This window comes from Petromyzon marinus, chromosome 29, assembly GCF_048934315.1.
Source record: "Petromyzon marinus isolate PM22_M1 ecotype Great Lakes invasive population chromosome 29, UKy_Petmar_22M1.pri1.0, whole genome shotgun sequence".
In the NCBI taxonomy this organism is placed as follows: domain Eukaryota; kingdom Metazoa; phylum Chordata; class Hyperoartia; order Petromyzontiformes; family Petromyzontidae; genus Petromyzon; species Petromyzon marinus.
The window spans coordinates 7,897,183-7,915,332 of record NC_133695.1 but is presented as its reverse complement, the minus strand read 5'-3'; the positions used below and the strand labels follow the sequence as shown (position 1 = coordinate 7,915,332).

At 55.0% G+C, this 18,150-nt stretch overlaps 2 protein-coding genes across 3 annotated transcripts; both read right to left on the bottom strand.

The window, feature by feature from the left end:
* Positions 1 to 36: 36 nt before the first annotated feature.
* SLC4A1AP (solute carrier family 4 member 1 adaptor protein) lies at positions 37 to 6,599 on the bottom strand. Its single transcript, XM_032962734.2, has 13 exons — positions 5,434 to 6,599; positions 4,594 to 4,828; positions 3,968 to 4,108; positions 3,674 to 3,734; positions 3,329 to 3,468; positions 2,837 to 2,997; positions 2,635 to 2,704; positions 2,111 to 2,303; positions 1,667 to 1,778; positions 1,370 to 1,562; positions 863 to 1,224; positions 593 to 659; positions 37 to 316 (listed from the first exon to the last, which is right to left on the bottom strand). The coding sequence occupies exons 1-13, from the start codon at positions 6,304 to 6,306 to the stop codon at positions 267 to 269; spliced, it is 2,658 nt and encodes an 885-aa protein (XP_032818625.2). The 5' UTR covers positions 6,307 to 6,599; the 3' UTR covers positions 37 to 266.
* Positions 6,600 to 7,596: 997 nt separating this feature from the next.
* MAEA (macrophage erythroblast attacher, E3 ubiquitin ligase) lies at positions 7,597 to 13,898 on the bottom strand. 2 transcript variants are annotated; one of them, XM_076070392.1, is made up of 9 exons: positions 13,637 to 13,898; positions 12,728 to 12,909; positions 12,174 to 12,387; positions 11,555 to 11,677; positions 10,790 to 10,866; positions 10,317 to 10,425; positions 9,802 to 9,935; positions 9,205 to 9,400; positions 7,597 to 8,814 (listed from the first exon to the last, which is right to left on the bottom strand). In XM_076070392.1, the coding sequence occupies exons 1-9, from the start codon at positions 13,793 to 13,795 to the stop codon at positions 8,719 to 8,721; spliced, it is 1,290 nt and encodes a 429-aa protein (XP_075926507.1). In that variant the 5' UTR covers positions 13,796 to 13,898; the 3' UTR covers positions 7,597 to 8,718. The 2 variants fall into 2 exon arrangements, with proteins under 2 accessions (XP_075926507.1, XP_032818633.2); XM_032962742.2 differs by having other exon boundaries at positions 12,174 to 12,377; positions 12,727 to 12,909; positions 13,637 to 13,896.
* Between the last annotated feature and the right edge of the window lie 4,252 nt (positions 13,899 to 18,150).

Genomic DNA, 18,150 nt, shown 5'->3' with positions numbered 1-18,150 from the left:
CGGGTTTCGCCCCAATATCACACACACGCTAACACACACGGGAAAAGACATTTATTATGAAATGATAAACTTAAAAGCCTGACTATTTGAAAAGGGAATGCCACATTTTGAAAATGTTCCTAGAATCTTGCTGACCCACCCCTACTGGAGATTTGTGAAAAATAGCTTCTTAGCTCATCAGATTCCTCCAGGATAAATATTCTGACTCCCGGGCAGAGTGTGGAGGTCGGTGGACGGGGGCCTTGTCGAGAGATCGTTGGTGTCCTCTAGTAGCCAAACTTTTCGTTGAGATGAGTCCGCCCATCGCCGGTCTGGCCTGAAATGGTATCCAGCAGCAGCAAGCATGGAAAATGAGACCAAAGAAATACGCTGCACGGGGTTACACGTGGCACGGAGCATGCCGCACTACCGCAAACCACACCTGTCGCACGCATCAAGGGCATCCACGCACCGGTAAACTTACCTGTTTCCCCACACACCTATAAACTTGCAGAGCAATACACCCCTACACCTGCAAGCTCACTAATCTATACACACCCACACCTGACAGCTCTCCTACCTACAAGCACCCACACCTCTGCCATTCACGTACCTGTAGGAGGGACCCACACGTGGTAGTCGGGGTCGTTTTGGGGGTAGGCGGTCCCTGCGTCGGTGCCCTGGCGATGGGAAAGGGGGTTAGGTGTTGGTGTTAAAGAGTCCAGATTTGAAACACCTCTCACCACACTGCGCAACCACAACTCAACACTTGCAGCACTCGGCTCCCCCCACTTGACACATCACACCGATCACATTCGCCACCTCCCTGACACGCCCAGAGCAAACACCGGCATACGAATGCTGCAAAAATTCACACACTTGCCTTCTTATGGCCGTATGACTTCCTCCTCTTTGTTGGTGCCTTCTCAGAGGTAGCGGCAGGTTCATCCGATGATGTTGTGGAGCTAGGGGGCTCATCCGCCGGCTTGGACAAGCCGAGGGGGCCATGCATCCGCTTGGCTGTGCTGGAGGGCGCGTCTGTTAGCGTGGAGGAGCTGCGGGGCTCATAAGTTTGCTTAGAGTGGCTTGGGGTCATATCAGTTGGCTTGGCAGAGCTGGGGGGTCCGTCCGTTGCTGTAGAGGAGCTGGGGAGCTCGTATGTCTGTTTGGAGGAGCTTGGGGGACCTTGTGTTGACGTGGAGGAGCTGGGGGGCCCATCGCGCTGTGTGCTTGAGGGGTGATCATCTGTGGTTGAGAGGGAGGGCGACCGGGTCACCAGAAACAGCAGCACAGGAAATTTAGCAGAATCCACAACCTGGCAGAAAGCAAAGCGTTTCGCTAATTGGGCACAGCACAGCCCCACTCTACCCTGCACGGTGGGGGCCCTCACTGTGAGCCGGTCTCCCTTGGGTCCCCGCCTCCTTCCTCTTGTCTCCACCAGGTGCAAAACGTGCCCCCGCCGCCCCTGCCCTCTCCTCCTCGTCTTCCTCCTCCTCCTCATCCTCCTCATCCTCCTCCTCGGGCGCGGCGGATTTGGTGTTGAACAAGCTGCTGGGCAGCACCGGGCGCTTCACAGGGAGGCCCTGGTGAGAGCAAGTCCCCGATGTTGAGAACCCAAACACACGGCTGGATGGTGCAGAATAAAGGATTGTGGGCACAAGCGGTACGATGGTCGGGGGCCACTCACCCCGATAGCGCCCGTCTTGAGCCTCAGTCGGCTGCCTCCTCGCATAGCGCCTGTGAGTGGCAGCATCTTCTTGGGCTTGTCCCCAGCTGCTCCCTTGCTGTCCACCCCCTGCCTGTGGAATGAAAGATTATATCAAATGAAGTAAAATCGTGAGTACGTTAGTATTCGCGCCAATCTTGCAGCAGAGCCGTTTGACAGTCTGCAGTAGTTTCACAGTAGACAACAATGTTGGGATTTACCCTGACCTTGTAAACTCAACCCTAATACACGAACACCGATGCCCACATTAACACCATCTCCATCGCTAACGAGCACCTCGAACGGTAACCACAATGCGAACGGTAAAATATTTCTAAGCACTCTTGGCTCCGGCTCTTATGCTGCCGCTTCACGTTCTCCCACCGTCGCCGTGAGCACCGCCAGAACCAACACGGGAGGACTCACGGGGGCAGCAGCGGGGGCAGCGCCGCGGGCCGCGCCACGGACGCCAGTCGCCGCAGCCTCTGCTGCTCCTTGCGCAGCTCAAAGGCGCGCACACGCATCCGCTTCCGCTGGGCGCTGTCGAGGGTGGCGCCCGCACGCACCTCGCTCATGTAGGCGTCCAGCGAGTCCTCGGCCTGCGCCTCGCGCGCCGCCGCTGTGCAGTCGGGCATGGATATGGAGCAGGGCACGAGCAGCACACATGTCATGAGTGACGATGCATGTGCTCGCACAGGTGGATAGAGGTTCGTACAAGTGTGCGTGGGAGTGTACGAGAGTATAGAGGTAAAAAAGGATGTGTACAGCTTTTTACGAGTGTGTACGGGTGAGCGTGTACAGTTGAGCACGCGCAGGTGTGAATGGGTGCGTACAGGTGAGTGCAGCAGCCTTGAATATCCCACAGCAGGCAAGGTGTGCCAATATCGGTGAGTCCGTCCTCCCGTGCCACCCCTCCCCCCCACTGCCCCCACCCACCCCACCTCACTGACCTTCAGCGGCAACCTTGAGCTGCCTGTCCACGTCCTCCAGCTCTCGCTCCACCTCGCCCAGCTTGGCTACCTGTAGCGCACGTCGTCCCGCAACAGCGAAGGGAATAACCCATCGGGTAAGGAATTGCTTGCGCCGCCGGGGGGTGTGGGCGCTCGACGGTCGGGGCGGCGGTACTTATCGCGTCCGTGCGTGCGCTCTCACCAGGGAGTCGTAGGTCTCGGCACGATCCTGCACCCTGCCGGCCTTGCGCATGCGCTCTCTGCGCTTGTACTCCACCACGCCGGTGCGGTCCAGGAAGGAGTCATCGTCGCTGTCGTAATAATCCGCCTCCTCCCAGTCCTTGGACTTCCGCTTGCGGCTCACTGCGGCACGGCAGCATCAAGCGCACATCTCAGGCTTGCGTCTCGCGCATCACTGCATCTCACCTGTTGTAACTCGCTCGTCAAAAGATGCCACTCGCTTCTTACAAGACACCTCTGAAATGTCACCGATTAGATATTGGACATCATCTAACCCATCACATCCCACCTATTAAAAGCCGCAATTCACATCCGTGCCCATCACCTCCTATCCATCATATCAAACCACGCTCATCACATCTCACCCATTTCAGCCAATTTCCCCAAATTCAGACCGCGTTTGTACGTGCAAGCACGCGTGCGTACGTGTGCGCACATATGCGTACGTGCGTACCGGCCTCCTGGCGCAGCATGCCGCGGGCGTCCAACATTCGGCACGCCTCCAGCGCGCACTGGACCACCGCATCCTTCTTCTTCCCCGTGGTCACGACCTCAGCCATCACCTCGTGGCCGCTCGCGTCCTCCACAGGGAGGCTGGGGCAGAGTGGCACGACACCGCGTCACCATGCACCCTGCACGGCAGTTGTCGCTAACCGCTCTCCCTCTCTTGTTCTCTCTCTCTCTCAATCCCTCTCTTTTGTTCTTCTTTCACTCTCACCCGTTCGTTATTTCGCTCTCTCGCTCTCTGGATGATCAGGGGAGGAAACTGCTAAGGTGGGGAAGCGATCGTGGTGCTTACCTGACGCGGCACAGCCAGCTCCCGTGGGCTTGCTGGTCGAACTCGTACTCCAGCTCCAAACCTGACACACGTGCGGTGCACGAGCGGTGCGTGAGTTAGGCTGGGGGTTTTTGAGTTTATATCAAGATTAACCATTTAGGTTGGGGCTCATGTTTATGGCTTGTGTTAGGGGTTGGGTTACATGTTGGGAAAGGGTTAATGTTATGGCTTGAGCGATGGCTAAGGTTATGGTTGGAATTCATGTTATAGCTAAAAGTTTAAGAGTGGGGTTAGGGTCAAGAGCACAACCCACACCTTCACGGTCAAAGAATCCCTTCAAGGCCTTTTTGGGGTCCTTCACGTAGAAAGCCTCCTTCTCTTCTAGGAATCCAGCAGCAAACGGGTTCTCCTCCTCCTCTTCCTTCTCCTCTTCCTCCTCGTCCGCGTCATCCATGTCTGGAGGTAGATAGGGGGGCGGGTATCAGGATAATTACGTGAAAATAGAAAGGCAATTATGATTGCGATCCTAAAGCCCCAACGTTATTCCCCGATTTGTTACTATATCGGTCGCTCGGCTCTCCCCCAACAGACGCACGTACACTGGGCTTCATTTCTCATAGCAATCTCTGGGTCGCTGGTAGATTGGAGTAGGTGGCACACAACTGCTAGTAGCCGGCACACAACTGCTAGTAGCCACAGCCATATCAAGACGTATGGATGTGGTGCATCTGGCATGGAAATATTTTTCCGCGTTTGCCGAGCCGGAAAAACCCAGTTGAAGTTAAGATCTGGGCTTAACTAATAATCATCGTCGCTTTAACTTTATGTTGGTTTGTTTACATTTAGCACGGTTGGCTACGTACGGTGCGAAAGAAGGTCAGCATACATACATTTGGATCACGTGTAAAATGCTTATTTTAATTTAAAAGCTGTGCACGCACCCATGCCCCACGTGCAGCCAGCGTATTCCTCGCTGCCGCTGGCTTTGGCTGCAGCGGCCTTGCCTCCGCGCGCCCTCTTCGCGTGGCCTTTGCTCTCTTCGTCCTCGTCTTGATCATCCTCCTCGTCTTCGTCCCCGAGCATGCGCCGCTCGAGCTCCGCACGCTGGCGCCGATTCAGCTCCTGCAGCTCCGTGGGCGTCTCTTCCGCCTCCGCCTCCTCGTCCTCGCTGGGGCCCTGGGCAGAAGGCGACAGAGTCACCCGAGCCGCGGTGCCCGGGACTTCGCGGGAGAAAGTAACGCAATCACAATGACAATGCCCTTTTTTTGTATCCAGCAAAGCCGGACTCTCGAGACTCAGTTCAGCAGAGTTCTGCAGGTCAGCATGGTAGAGTAGGCGGGGGGAGGCATAGTGGGAGGTGGGAGCGCACTAGTGGGGGATGCGCGGCGGGACCGTTTGGGGCGGGGGGCTAGGGAAGGGGGGGGGGCTAGGGAAGGGGGGGGGCTAGGGAAGTGGGGGCTAGGGAAGGGGGGGAGCTAGGGAAGGGGGGGGCTAGGGAAGGGGGGGCTAAGGAAGGGGGGGCTAGGGCTAGGGAAGGGGGGGGCTAGGGAAGGGGGGGCTAGGGAAGGGGGGGGGCTAGGGAAGGGGGGGGCTAGGGAAGGGGGGGCTAGGGAAGGGGGGTGCTAGGGAAGGGGGGGGGCTAGGCAAGGGGGGGCTAGGGAAGGGGGCTAGGGAAGGGTGGGGGCTAGGGAAGGGGGGGGGCGGTAAGTCCACAGCACTTTGCGCTAATTAGTTGGAACCCCGTGCAGAGTGTCGCCGACTCCCCGGCAACTCCATCCCACCTGCAGCACCAGCAGGCGCGTGCTGCCCCCAAACCGCAGCACGTGTCCCACGCGCACGCGGTGGAAGCGGCGCGGCTCCACGCGCGCCTTGTTGACGAACGAGCCGTGGCTGCTGCCCAGGTCGTACAGGTAGAGTCCGCGCTGCTCGGGCCGCCCGTGCGCGCGGTGCTGCAGCACGGCGTGGCGGCGCGACACGGAGGGGTGCTCCAGCCGCACGGAACACGACTCCAGCCGTCCCACCACGAAGTAGCTGGCGCCCGTGAGCGGCACAGAGCCCACCACGGTGCCGCCCTTGAGCACCTCCAGGCCGAATGGCACGGCCGCCTCGTCCGCCTCGCCGCCCCACGCCGGCTCTGTGTACTCCAGCGGGGGCTCTGCGGGATGCTGCTGCTGCTGCTGCCGCTGGGAGCCGATGTCGGGCCCGCGGGCCGGGCCCCGGCAACTGGGGCCGCTCACTTGCTCCGCCTCCCCCGCGTCGCTCCGCGCCGCTGCGTCTCCCGGAGCCTGGGGCCCAGCGGGGACCGCTTCCACGGGCGGCTTCTTGGCTCTGCGTGGGAGCGGCCCCGACAGCGCAACCGCGGGGAGCAGCGGCTTCTTGAAGCCGCCGCTCTCGCCCTCGGCCTCAGCAGGGGCAGCAGAGGCACCCGGGGACTCCGAGTCAGGGCGCGCGCCTTCTCCCTCTGGGCCTCCACCAGCATCCGTATCTCGCTCGGAGTCCTTTCCCGATGCCCTCTCTCCTCCCTCGGGGTTCCCATTGAGATCTGCACCTCCCTGTGGGCCATTCTCGGGTCCCCTCTCGCCTCCCTCGGGGTCCTCTCGGGGTTCCCGAGCCTCCGGAGTCTCCCGCGCGGCCATGCCCGCCGCGCTCGCCATCGGTGCGGGCCGCGCTACGCGGAGGTGCGAGGTTGGCCGCCGGGCCGCCACCTTGCTAAGGGAGGCGCCGCCGCCGTTCCGCTAGGGGGGGGGGCTGGCGCGTGACGTCACAGGAGGCGGACACGTGGTCTGGGATTGAAACTTCCCTTAGTAAAATGGATACCGGCGACGTTTAGCGAGGACGGCGGCGTGGTGGTGGTGCTGGTGAGGTTGTTCGCGGACTGCGTGCGGGCCAGAGGCAAGCGGCGGAATTTGGTTGCGGACTGCGCCAAGAGGCGCGCAGTCGACGAGAGGACGGCAGAGCGGCCAACAGAAGCAATCCCAAGATCCCATATCTGTGAACCCCTTATTACAGGCCAATTCAGACCTTGATAATTGTTTTTTTACCCTTTTATCTGGCAACAAAACTGACACCTTTTTTACGAGGAGTCATGTTTACATTGACCACAATACCTACGTCCGACCGCAGGTATTGTGGTCAATGTAAACATAACTCCTCGTAAAAAAGGTGTCAGTTTTGTTGCCAGATAAAAGGGTAAAAAAACAATTATCATATTTTGTTACTGGCAAATGAGGTTTCCAATGGTGTAAATTCAGACCTTATTGGTCACCCCGTGCCCTTATAAATCCCAACGTTCATCCTACAAAGCCCCATCACAAGGGAGAAAGACATTTAATTTTGCCCGTATTGAAATGGCTGTACGCCGTACGGACCTGAAAACTCAATTTCCCTGCAGAATATGGGTAAACCGTATGGGTTGACAGGTATGAGAACCGAGCAAACTGGGGGTGAAGGCCACTACCCAACTCAACACGAGCCCCGAGCACAGCCAACCAGCCACTGTTACCATCCAACCTCCGTTGTTGTATAGTTTCCACGGTTCGTTTCCGGCAGCTGGCCCGATTATTGCTGCTGCAACGGCCACGATACAGGGGGCGTTAAAGACCCCCTACGTCATTGGTGCGAGTTGGCCAATTGTGCCCGAGCACAAAGTTGCCAAATTCGAAAATTACACCGCAGGTTACGGAATGACCTCTGGGCACTCTTGCAAATTCCTGGTTTCTGAGGTTCTCCCTGGTTGAATAGAAATAAGCTCGCCATAGCCCCTAATCAACTCGTCAACCAACTATTTGTGCTAGCCCTCCCTTATATCACCATATTCCTGCCTCTTTCACCCGGCTTTTCGCTGTGGTTCCAGCGCCAACGCGGCAACATTAAGACGTTCAAACCATGTGTGCATTTCACATCTTGGCAAAGGTTAACATCACAAACCACGAGCAGGCTTCACGTGCTCTGAGCAAGTTTATTGTCATCAAAATGCAATTGGAACTCAGCGGTCTGCCACCACAGGTAACGTAAAACAAAATAAACTGCAGCAACTGTGTTAAACGAATCTCAATCCGCGCAAGGAACTCGTATTTACAAAGCACTTAAAAGCAGTGGATGTGAATGACTGCGTGGTTTTAATCACAGCGGTTTAAACATCACGGCAGGTTGAACAAAATCTCAATTTCCCTTTATCAGCCATGATCAGTCCACTTCTGGATGAGGCCTACTAAAGCCATCACCCACCTCTCAAGGTCCTCAATGTAACAATCCATTCTAGCGCCTGAACACAAGACTTTATCGCTCCACATCCACAGGGGACGTCCTCTTACGCGTGTTCCCTCCCTTGGCCAGTCACAAACGTTCTTATGTCAACTAAAGGGTAATTTATTTTAGCCGACACCGATTCAGAAAACAAACGGAAGGGAACGTCCTTCAAAACGTTTATACAACACGCCATGTGCTCTGGATGCAAATTGTCAGCGCGACCCTAGTTCTACACTCGGTGTACTGTCCTGTTGGTAATGTACTTCGTGCCACTGGCTGCCCACGTGTAAAGGTGAAGCCAGGCAATATTGACTGCGCATGTACAGTTTTGAAATCTCCGACCAACCTGGCACAGGACCACCTTAACCACGCAATGTGCCAAGAGCACAGGTGCAGAATTCCAATCTCAACTTCCGCAAGGGTGGGCAGGATTGGAAACACTTTGTAACATGGGTTCCCTCGTCCATTTCTACAGCTTCCACCCACATGGACAGTGGTGAGGCTTCCATCCAGTTGGTCACTGTACGGCCCGACCATCCTAAACTCTGTTTCAGAATAGGCGGGAATGATCATGGCGGTAGCGGTTGTGGTCGTGGCGCCGCAGTGGGGAAGATGATCCAAGTGGCGTGGAGGAAGACTTCTGTGTCAGTGTTAGCAGGAGTTTCTGGAGCAGCCACCAACAAGAGAAATGTGGGGTGTGGACTATGGAAGGCACAACCGCACACGATGCTTATCAGGGAGCAGACATGGGCGGTGGGGGGGGGGGAGAGCTAATGAGTGGAGTAGCACCTGTAGCATGGGAGGCCGTGCCAGCCCCTTCACATGATGAACACCTTTTCTATCTGTGAGAAGTTGAACACCTCCTTGGTTCGTGGACATGCCACCTTGTCGCCCTCACGGATGGACACGAGCGACTGTGGGGAAGATGACAAATGACATTGGTCATGACAGCAGCAATACCAGATTCTCAGAATGGCCATTACCACATAGCCAATGACACATTGTATTGTCTAATTTTAAAGCACAATGTAAAGTTGATTATTTTCCAGTAGGCATCATGGATGGAAAAAAAGCCCACGCCTTTTTGAAAGCCCATATTTCCAACCCAGCCCCTCACCCATAACAGGTGCTACTCAAACCCAGTAAGTGCCCTGAAGACAGAGAAAGTCTAGATCACACGGCACCCATGCGTTCTCTTATTCCCCACGTTATCGCTGCACACACGAGGCACGGAATCGCAGCAGCAGTGCCTCGGCAGCCGAGCTACGTTATAACGACCCCACTGCTGCCCTGCCCACACGCACGTTATAGCTGTAGATGTAGCCGTTGGGCAGCATCATGGGTGGGTTGTTCTCGTTCATGACTTGGCCGGACACACGGCACACGAGGCGCGAGTTGGCGCAGTGCGCCATGGGCAGCGGCGTCGCCAATTTGTTGAGCGAGCGGCAGCACACAGGGCACTCGGCATTGCGGGCTGAGCCATCCTCTTTGTAACACTGCCTGTGGCGTCGTCAAGGAGCATCCCAGCAAAAGCAGCTCATGGCTTCAGTTTGGGGAGATGAAATACTCCAAACTCGGGTGATAGCAAGTTCAGGGTAATATAGTAAATGTGATGCAATAGCAGTGCCTTCATTATCGCCGCTTTTCTCCGCAAAACAGGCGCATGCAGAACGAATAGCTTCTCCGGATAACTAGTCTGGTGGGAGCACAGCACGAGCTAAGGAGCTAGTTTCCTCCGAAAACGAATTTCAAGAGCATAATTTTGTCCCATCACAAGCCCACCCAGTCACAGACATCGAGGAGTTGGCAGGAGAGGCAGGGTGGTGGGTATGCACAGGCGGACGTGCGTCCATATAGAGTAGCGCCTGTTAAACGTGGGCAAGTGCGAGAGCCAAGGATACGGAGTCTTGATGGCTGAGAGGCCACACTGCAGGGTGACCGTGAACACCGAGTCATTGCTGAGCTGGTGCAGGCGGTAGTTGTCGTAGCGGAACTGCTGAATCAAGATCTTCCAGCGCGACGGATCCAGCAGCTCCTGTGGAGCCAGACGCAAACGGTTCAGAGCACGAGGTGTGACTGTGCCGATTCGCACCACCGGCTGACAAGAATGTGGACGCTGGGTGTGCCATTATGTGTGTGCATGCAATCTGCGAAGGCTGTATGTGTGCAAGCCCTGAGTAGACTGTGCCGTATTAACGGTTGGCATTGGGAGGCACAGGTGGGGTGCACGTCTGCCAGTCATTTCTTGACAGTTTCCATATAACACCTTGGTCTATCTTGTGACCTTTTTCCAGTGAGCCTTCCATACTTCATGTCACCTCACGGTGCACCTAGCCTAATAAGCGCTGTGAAGTCACCGCCACTTAGTGGCGAATGATTGTTGTTGTTCTGCTTGTGAGCTGCTTATTTAGCTCACCTTGTACGGGGAGAGGTGCGTGTCCACGGGGAAGGCGAGCATCCCCATCACCTGCTTCACCTCTTCCAGCTGCGACCCCTCCGCTGTGCTGAAGTGCTTCCTCGCGTGGCTACAAGCGCGACACAAACACCGACATGTTAACCACATACGGCAACACATCTACACGCAAGCCAGGCACTTACTCACGTTGGACACAAGAGGTGCCCCACAATAAAATAAAAGCCCACGATTGTTTGTTGCAGTAGATTGAGCTATTATTTAGTGCATGGACTACTTTGTCTGTGCACGACTGTGTATGTACACTAATATATGTAAACGAATGTGTATGCATACTATTGTGTGTGTATGCACTCCTATGTGGTAACTACTGTGTTCATGTGCACACTACTATGTCTGTACTTGAGTGCATATGTGCACACTCCTGTGTATGTGTGTACGACTGTGTGCCCATATGCTGTTGGTAGTCCACATACCGGACCGCTTCCAGCCTCCGGTTGTGCCGGATGAGCTCGATGAACTCCTGAATTCGCAGGCTGAACTCCAGGCAGCTCTGGCTCCCCGGGGGGGCCGGTGCGCATCGCCCGTGTCCCGACACCAACACATGGGGAACACCGCAGTGCAGGCGAGGCATGAAACTAGCAGCTAACACTGAGATCCTCATCCACGCCTTCATCACATCCCAAATTGACTACTGCAACTCTCTCTTATTTATCTCCCATATCCTTCATTTCCAAATTCCAGAGATCCAAAATACTGTTCCCAGGCTTCCAACCCACACCTGTGAATAAGACCTCACATCACCCCAATGCTTCAATTCCTCCACTGGCGCTCAATACAATTTCGGATAAATTTTAAGATCGCAATCATCGCATTCAATGTAATCCATTGACTCGCCCTTACCCGCCTATCTCGTAATTTAATTATAAACCCCTTCACGGACTCTTTCCTCCAGCAAGCAAGGCTTGATTAAAAAATCCCATATTAACCTTCGCCCATTGGGAGGTTTGCTCATTCTTCTCTGCCCATTGGGAGGTTGCTCATTCTTCTCTGCTATCCACGGTGTCAACTCCCAGCCCCTGTTCATTTCAGACTCAGGGCCTTACTTTTTTCCTCTGCCTATGACCGAATGCCATTCGGTTTTTATATATACACACACACACTTATTGTATTGTACAGCCTTGTACATAACAACTGTGCATCACTGCGTTCCCATCGCGAGTGCACGGAGCAGCCGTTACCTTCATCTTGCGGAGCCGGGACTTGTTGTCATGGCACCAGACCAGGCAGGTGGCCGTCTCCTTCTTCTCTAGCGACTCCTCCACGTCCTTGGCCGTCACAAACATCTCGATGTTCACCAGATCCTGTCGCATGGCACACGCCATCAGATATCTCATCAACGCAAACTCCATTTGTATCAAAAATATTAAAAATAGAGGTGAATATGGCAAAGTGAAGGTGGGTAAACAGAGATAAACGGTGGTCCTTGAAGGGTTGGTGTGCCACGGAATCTGATGAGGCACGGGGGGGGGGGGGTTAAGTGAGGTACAGTGGAGCATGGAGGATAATTTTGAGCACAAAGAGAGGTAGTCGGTGCAGTCAAGTTAGAGTGGTGCATGGACCAATTAGGCTAAAGCAGAGGTCCACGTTGGAGGGCTTGTTCAATAGGAGGCGGCAGCAGTCGGTGTGTGATGGAAGGTCGGTGGTCGATTTGATTGATGGGAGGGAATAGTGGCCACGAGGGGCTAGTCTGAGGTGTGTGATGAACGCGAGTCATTAGCGGTGCGTGATGGGAGGGGGTAGTTGGTGGTGATCGGTGGGACGGTAGGTAGTCAGGGATTGCAGGGGCCCCGATCTCACCTCGATGCCGCTTTGCCGTGCCAGGTGGATTGCCGTCATGTAGTAGCCGCAGCGCAGCAGGTGGTCGACCATCATGCGCTCCATGCGCTGGCGCTTCCACAGACTCACGGCCGCCCAGTGCTCACCCGCGTGCTCCTTCAGGTGCGCCACGCGGCGCTTGCACAGCCCTGCGCTCTCCTCCTCGGCTTGCACAGACTCGGCCGCCTGCCCCGGCCACGCAGCCCGTGTCACCGGGGAGGAGAGAAAGAGGGGTCCACAGGGAGATAAAAAGGGAGCAGGATCCCCGGGAATTAGTATGTTTAGCGGAGATCCGTGTCTAGAAATATGTTGCCTCCCTGCCACCACACTGACTTCAGTACAAGAGTCGTAGGGGCACCACGCTCTAACCCTACGCTACTCAAAATTAACCACGATTGTTAAAGTTGCAAATTGGAGTGCAGGGTTGTTGGATCACGCAGATAATGGAGCAAAGGTGGGAAGACGCCCGTCTTAAAGACATCGTAGGCGGTGGTGCCACCAGGGCGCAGTGCAGCGAGTAGGCTGGGGGCTGCACCTTGCGCTTGAGCGCCGTGAGTTTGTCCACGACGCCATCAAGCAGCGATACCACGGAGCCGACGGACGAGCACCCGCCCAGCGCCCGCTCCAGTTCAGCCACGGCGGCCACGGCGTGACTCGCCTCCCGGTCCACGTGCTTCTGCGCCGCGCGGAATCGCTTGTTCAGAGTCTCGTAGGGAACCTGCGGGCACGGAGAGATCACCGGACTTGGTCACGCATTGCACAGCTCCAGCTGTTGAACACGTCCACTCACGATGAGCCAGACATCCTTGGTCACCCAGACATCCTTAGATAGAGGATCTGGGTGAACCTCATGGGCACCCAGATCCTCTTATCACTCACATCCCCTACTGGTCATATTCCTTGGGGGTTGTGCTGATTAAAGAGGGTCAAACCCAGACCCCTCGCCTGGGACAGGGTGTGGAGAATACAGGCAGCAGCCGGTGGATCCGTCCACCGACGGCGACTCCGCGAGGACTCTTTGTGGGACCCGTTGGACGGAATCCCCTTGCGCTCGTCCCGGGCACGCGCGCGGAGGTTCCAATGCCACGAGACCCCGGCGACTCTACCGGTCGCGCGGCTCCGCGGCGCAGGGAGAGTCGATATGGACCAGGCAGCCAAGGAGAGAAAGGAAGATCCGCGGACATTGCGGACAGGTTAGTCTCGTGCTGGGACGGGGAGGACAGGGCCACGGCCGCGAGAGGGCCACCAGACAACAAAGGTCAGGGCCAGCGTGAGAACCCAGGGTCCCCATGGAAGAACTCGGGTTGAGGGCAAGCTCTGCGGTTGGAGACGTAGGGCCCACGCCTCTCTGCCTAGAGGCGCAGCCCCACGGCCTCATCGTTCGGGCGAGGCCGCGTGTCCTGCGCGCGGGGAGGGGAACGAGGAGCGACTGGGAGGAGCGGCACCTTGAGCGTCGGGTACTCCTGAACCTTGAGGGCCATCCACAGCTGCGAGCCCGACTCGCGAACCGCCATTTCACCGCCGCCGCCTCCGCCTCCTCCTCCACTTCCAACGCCTCCCGCTGCTGCTGCTGGGGCTGGGGCTGTCAACACGGCGCGAGGCATGGCGGGCGTGGGCGGGGCGGACACGGGCGGAGTGCCGGAAGAGGACGCGAGGGGCGGGGGGTAGAGCGCCGGAAAGGGCGGGGAAAGAGGCGGGGGGCCCGATCACCAAGGGGGCGGAGATGTTTTTTTTAGTTCCGCGACTCGGAGAGGCGGGGTCTCAGTGAGGGGCGGGGTCTCTGTAAGGGGTGGGGTCTCAGTGAGGGGCGGGGTCTTTGTAAGGGGTGGGGTCTCTGTGAGGGGCGGGGTCTCTGGTGAGGGGCGGGGTTTCGGTTCACGGCGAGGTCTCGGTGAGGGGCGGGGTCTCTGTGAGGGGCGGGGTCTCGAGTGAGGGGCGGGGTCTCTGGTGAGGAGTGCGATCTCATATTCTTGGTTCTTTCGGTAAAGTCACGTAGAAGGGGCGGGGGTCTCGGGTGAAGGGCGGGGTCTCTGATGAGGGCGAGGTCTCTGGTGGGGGGCGAGGTCTCTGGTGGGGGGCGGGGTCTCTGTGAGGGGCGGTGTCTCGGGTTCGGAGCGGGGTCTCTGGTGAGGGGCGGGGGTCTCCGTGAGGGGCGGGATCTCGGGTTAGGGGCGCGGGGTCTCTGTTATTGGGCGGGGTCTCTGGTGAGGGGCGGGGTCTCCGTGAGGGGCGGGATCTCGGGTTAGGGGCGCGGGGTCTCTGTTTTTGGGCGGGGTCTCTGGTGAGGGGCGGAGTCTCTGTGAGGGGCGGGCTCTAGAGACAGGGCTCAGACGTCTAAGTGGGCGTCGTTTTGTGTTGCGACGTACGCAGTACCAACCAACCCTTCGTGATGACAACGCTCGCTCACCCAGGAGAGCCTCACTGACTGACTTAAGACGCTTTTTAAGTTTTCACAGTAGGTGGCAATGTTGCTACAGTATATATTTGATCGCCATTGAGAAATTTGCGGTGAATTTTTGTTCGAACTGGACACGTTTGTACCACGACGACGTCACGCAAAGGCCTACTCTTGTGAATGAGGTCACTGGATCTTTAACGTCCACTGCACTAGGAGCATGAGGGCAGCATAGAGGAGGTTCACGATTGGCACTTGATAGCCCTGAGGTAGAGATGGAAGCATAACTCATGGCAGAGGTGGTAGCGTTGTATATGTGGAGGAATCCCATGGAGATCTCTGCAGAAGCAAGTATTTGTGCAGAGTTTAAGCCAGGAATCAAACCGTGCTTCAAATGAAGAGGAAGTTCCAGATGTTGAAGCGGGACCAGTTGTCGGAACAGGATTAGATGATCTATTTACCAAAAGGGCCGTCCATAAATGACGTCACGCGATTTTGAACGATTTTTGACCGCCCCCCCCCCCCGTTCGTCACACGGCGTCACAAAAAGTCAGATACCCCCCTCAAATATGACGTCACAAAGGTCTGCCCCCCCCCCCCAAATAAAACATGCTTCAAATCGCTTTAAACTATTGTCATTGTAGTGCGTATTTAATGTGGCGCTGCACTCTGATGTTGTAAAACGTGTTGTCTATATTTATTTAAAGTTGCGCATTTTGATGTAACGTCACATTTCTCACCCCCCCCCCCATCGTCACAATTGTCTGACCCCCCTAGGTGCGTGACGTCATTTGTGGACGGCTCCAAACGCGTGCAGAGGAATGAAACACCTCGACCGTGGGAGTCTACCTCGGCCATACTTCCATTGAGATATCATGACGCCTGGCCTCTGATGAGCATGACAAAACGATTTTATTCGGTGGAAAACTAATTTTTTCATGCAATTGCATAGACGCAATCAATATCAGTCGTACAAAAAGAGCACCTACGTTAAGATTACAAACAAGGATATTCACGGCGAAATTACCAGAGACGTACAGCACACACGGACACCACAGCGATGTCTCACGCCTCAACCATCCCCTCAAAGTCCTGTGACAAAGACAAAGCTCCCCCGTATAGCCTGTCACAGACGGTTGGGACAAGTGCTGTTTAATTCTATATTTGAAGCTTTCGTGACTGCAAGGATCCATACTCTTTGGTTCTATTCGGTAAAGTCACGTCGGTAAAAATAAAATAACAAAAATCACGACGTTTCGGCCATAACACAGACAGCTAAGCCCAGGTCGCGTCCTTTAAGCTGTGCGGGAGGAAACAAAAAAAACAAAAAACGCCTTGACAAAGGAATTAGCATAAAATGATGTACTGGACCGGCACGGTGGGGGTGAGGAGGGGGGAGTTTACATAATGTTGGTGTGAAGGGAAACATCTTTCCAATGATTGCTTAATTTGAAACCATCCTCTCGGTTGAAATTGTGTCTGTGTTTGTAAATCTGAATTGCCTCGTGGACAAATCTCTGATAAAAACCCGTGGGTTTGCAGAGAACCTTGGTATCGGAGAAATCTATATCGTGATCACCCACAGCGTTGTAACAGTGATCAGCTACGGCAGAATAATTCGTTCTGCCGTGTTTCAAATCTGATTTGTGCTTGCGAATTCGGTCAGAGACATGTCGTTTCGTCTCCCCGATATAGCAGTCACCAAAGGTGTAGCTCAATTTGTAAACCCCGGGGTACTGTAAATCAGGAATGACATCCTTCACGGATGGGATCAGGTCACGGATTTTGTGTACTGTATTGAACCGGACCAGGATCTTGTGTTTGTTTAGAATTTTGGAGATCTTTTTAGTAACGCCTGCTATATATGGTAGTGTGATGGTTTTGACCGGATTATCAAGTGGTTGTTTCTGTATGGAGGGAGAAACAGCTTGGCGGATGGTACGGTCAGAGTATCCATTCCTTTTGAGGGCCAGGTGTACATGTTTTAATTCACTGGTCAGGTGGTGTTGGTCCGAAATGCAATGTGCCCTGTGGTATAACGTTTTGATGAGAGAATTCTTTTGAGCTGGGTGGTGGTGGGAATCAGGTTTCAAGTAGGAATCTGTGTGGGTGGGTTTCCTGTAGACAGAATTCCCCAGTGAGCCATCAGTGAGCACCCCTTAATGGCACGGCACACGAGGGAGTGGCATGGCTAACAACCGCGTTCGACCGCCTTTGTTTCTCCAATGATGATGTTTACACACCGCACCAGGTACTCATTTTAAGACTGAGTCGACCTAGAGGCGGTCCAAATCCGGTTCGGATATTCGTCGTTTTCATTTGGTCGTGAGCGCGAATCGATCGAACTCGGGTCGCCGGGTATAAAAACGCAGTGCGCTAACCGTTGCTTCACCGCTCCCCATCGCATGAATCCACACAGGACCTGCACTCCAACTGCACCCATCACTCCATCTCTGCGGGCAAGGTCCTATTGAGCGCGTTCCCTCCTCTGGCTGTCACTCAGCTGTTGTTGTTGTTACGCTTGCCTCAGCCCGCTGGCCTTTCTTTAGCCTCTCACCTGATTAAAAAACATATGTTATCCTTCATCTCTTCGGTAAATCCCCGGAGGGTGAGGGGGGCTCGGGGCGGGAGGGGGCTGCACGGGGAGGGAAGGTTAGGTGCTTTTTTCCTTTCAAAAGACACTTATAGCTCAGATTTCAGGGTCGTGAATTCGAAACTTCTCGCTTCCACTCCCGTCCACTTCGCCCGGTTTGTCGGCTTTGGACTTCGACGCCTCGGAACGCAAACTCACAAGAGTTACAAACAATTGGGCCGATGTATTTACTTACCTAAGCAGCTGCCTACCTGGTCATCTACGCGCCTACCCGCCCGCTTGCCTCCGTGCTGGCCTGCCCACCTACAGTGAGGGAAAAAAGTATTTGATCCCCTGCTGATTTTGTACGTTTGCCCACTGACAAAGAAATGATCAGTCTATAATTTTAATGGTAGGTTTATTTGAACAGTGAGAGACAAAATAATAACAAAAAAACAGAAAAACGCATGTCAAAAATGTTATAAATTGATTTGCATTTTAATGAGGGAAATAAGTATTTGACCCCCTGTCAATCAGAAAGATTTCTGGCTCCCAGGTGTATTTCATACAGGTAACAAGCTGAGATTAGGAGGACTACTTTTAAGATTGCTCCTAATCTCAGCTCGTTACCTATATAAAAAACACCTGTCCACAGAAGCAATCAATCAGATTCCAAACTCTCCACCATGGCCAAGACCAAAGAGCTCTCCAAGGATGTCAGGGACAAGATTGTAGACCTACACAAGGCTGGAATGGGCTACTAGACCATTGCCAAGCAGCTTGGTAAGAAGGTGACAACAGTTGGTGCGATTATTCGCAAATGGAAGAAACACAAAAGAACTGTCAATCTCCCTCGGCCTGGGGCTCCATGCAAGACCTCACCTCGTGGAGTTGCAATGTTCATGAGAACGGTGAGGAATCAGCCCAGAACTACACGGGAGGATCTTGTCAATGATCTCAAGGCAGCTGGGACCATAGTCACCAAGGGAACA

Excerpts from the sequence above, each read along its gene's own strand:
- SLC4A1AP (XM_032962734.2), bottom strand. The coding sequence starts at position 6,306 with ATGGCGAGCGCGGCGGGCATGGCCGCGCGGGAGACTCCGGAGGCTCGG. Across the intron at positions 2,998-3,328 it reads CATGCTGCGCCAGGAGGCCG|TGAGCCGCAAGCGGAAGTCC; the intron begins GTACGCACGTAC and ends GCCGTGCCGCAG. Across the intron at positions 1,779-2,110 it reads CTGCCCCCGCTGCTGCCCCC|GCAGGGGGTGGACAGCAAGG; the intron begins GTGAGTCCTCCC and ends TTCATTCCACAG.
- MAEA (XM_076070392.1), bottom strand. The coding sequence starts at position 13,795 with ATGCCTCGCGCCGTGTTGACAGCCCCAGCCCCAGCAGCAGCAGCGGGA. Across the intron at positions 9,401-9,801 it reads CTCTCAGCCATCAAGACTCC|GCAGTGTTACAAAGAGGATG; the intron begins GTATCCTTGGCT and ends ACGACGCCACAG. Across the intron at positions 8,815-9,204 it reads GCTACATCTACAGCTATAAC|TCGCTCGTGTCCATCCGTGA; the intron begins GTGCGTGTGGGC and ends TCTTCCCCACAG.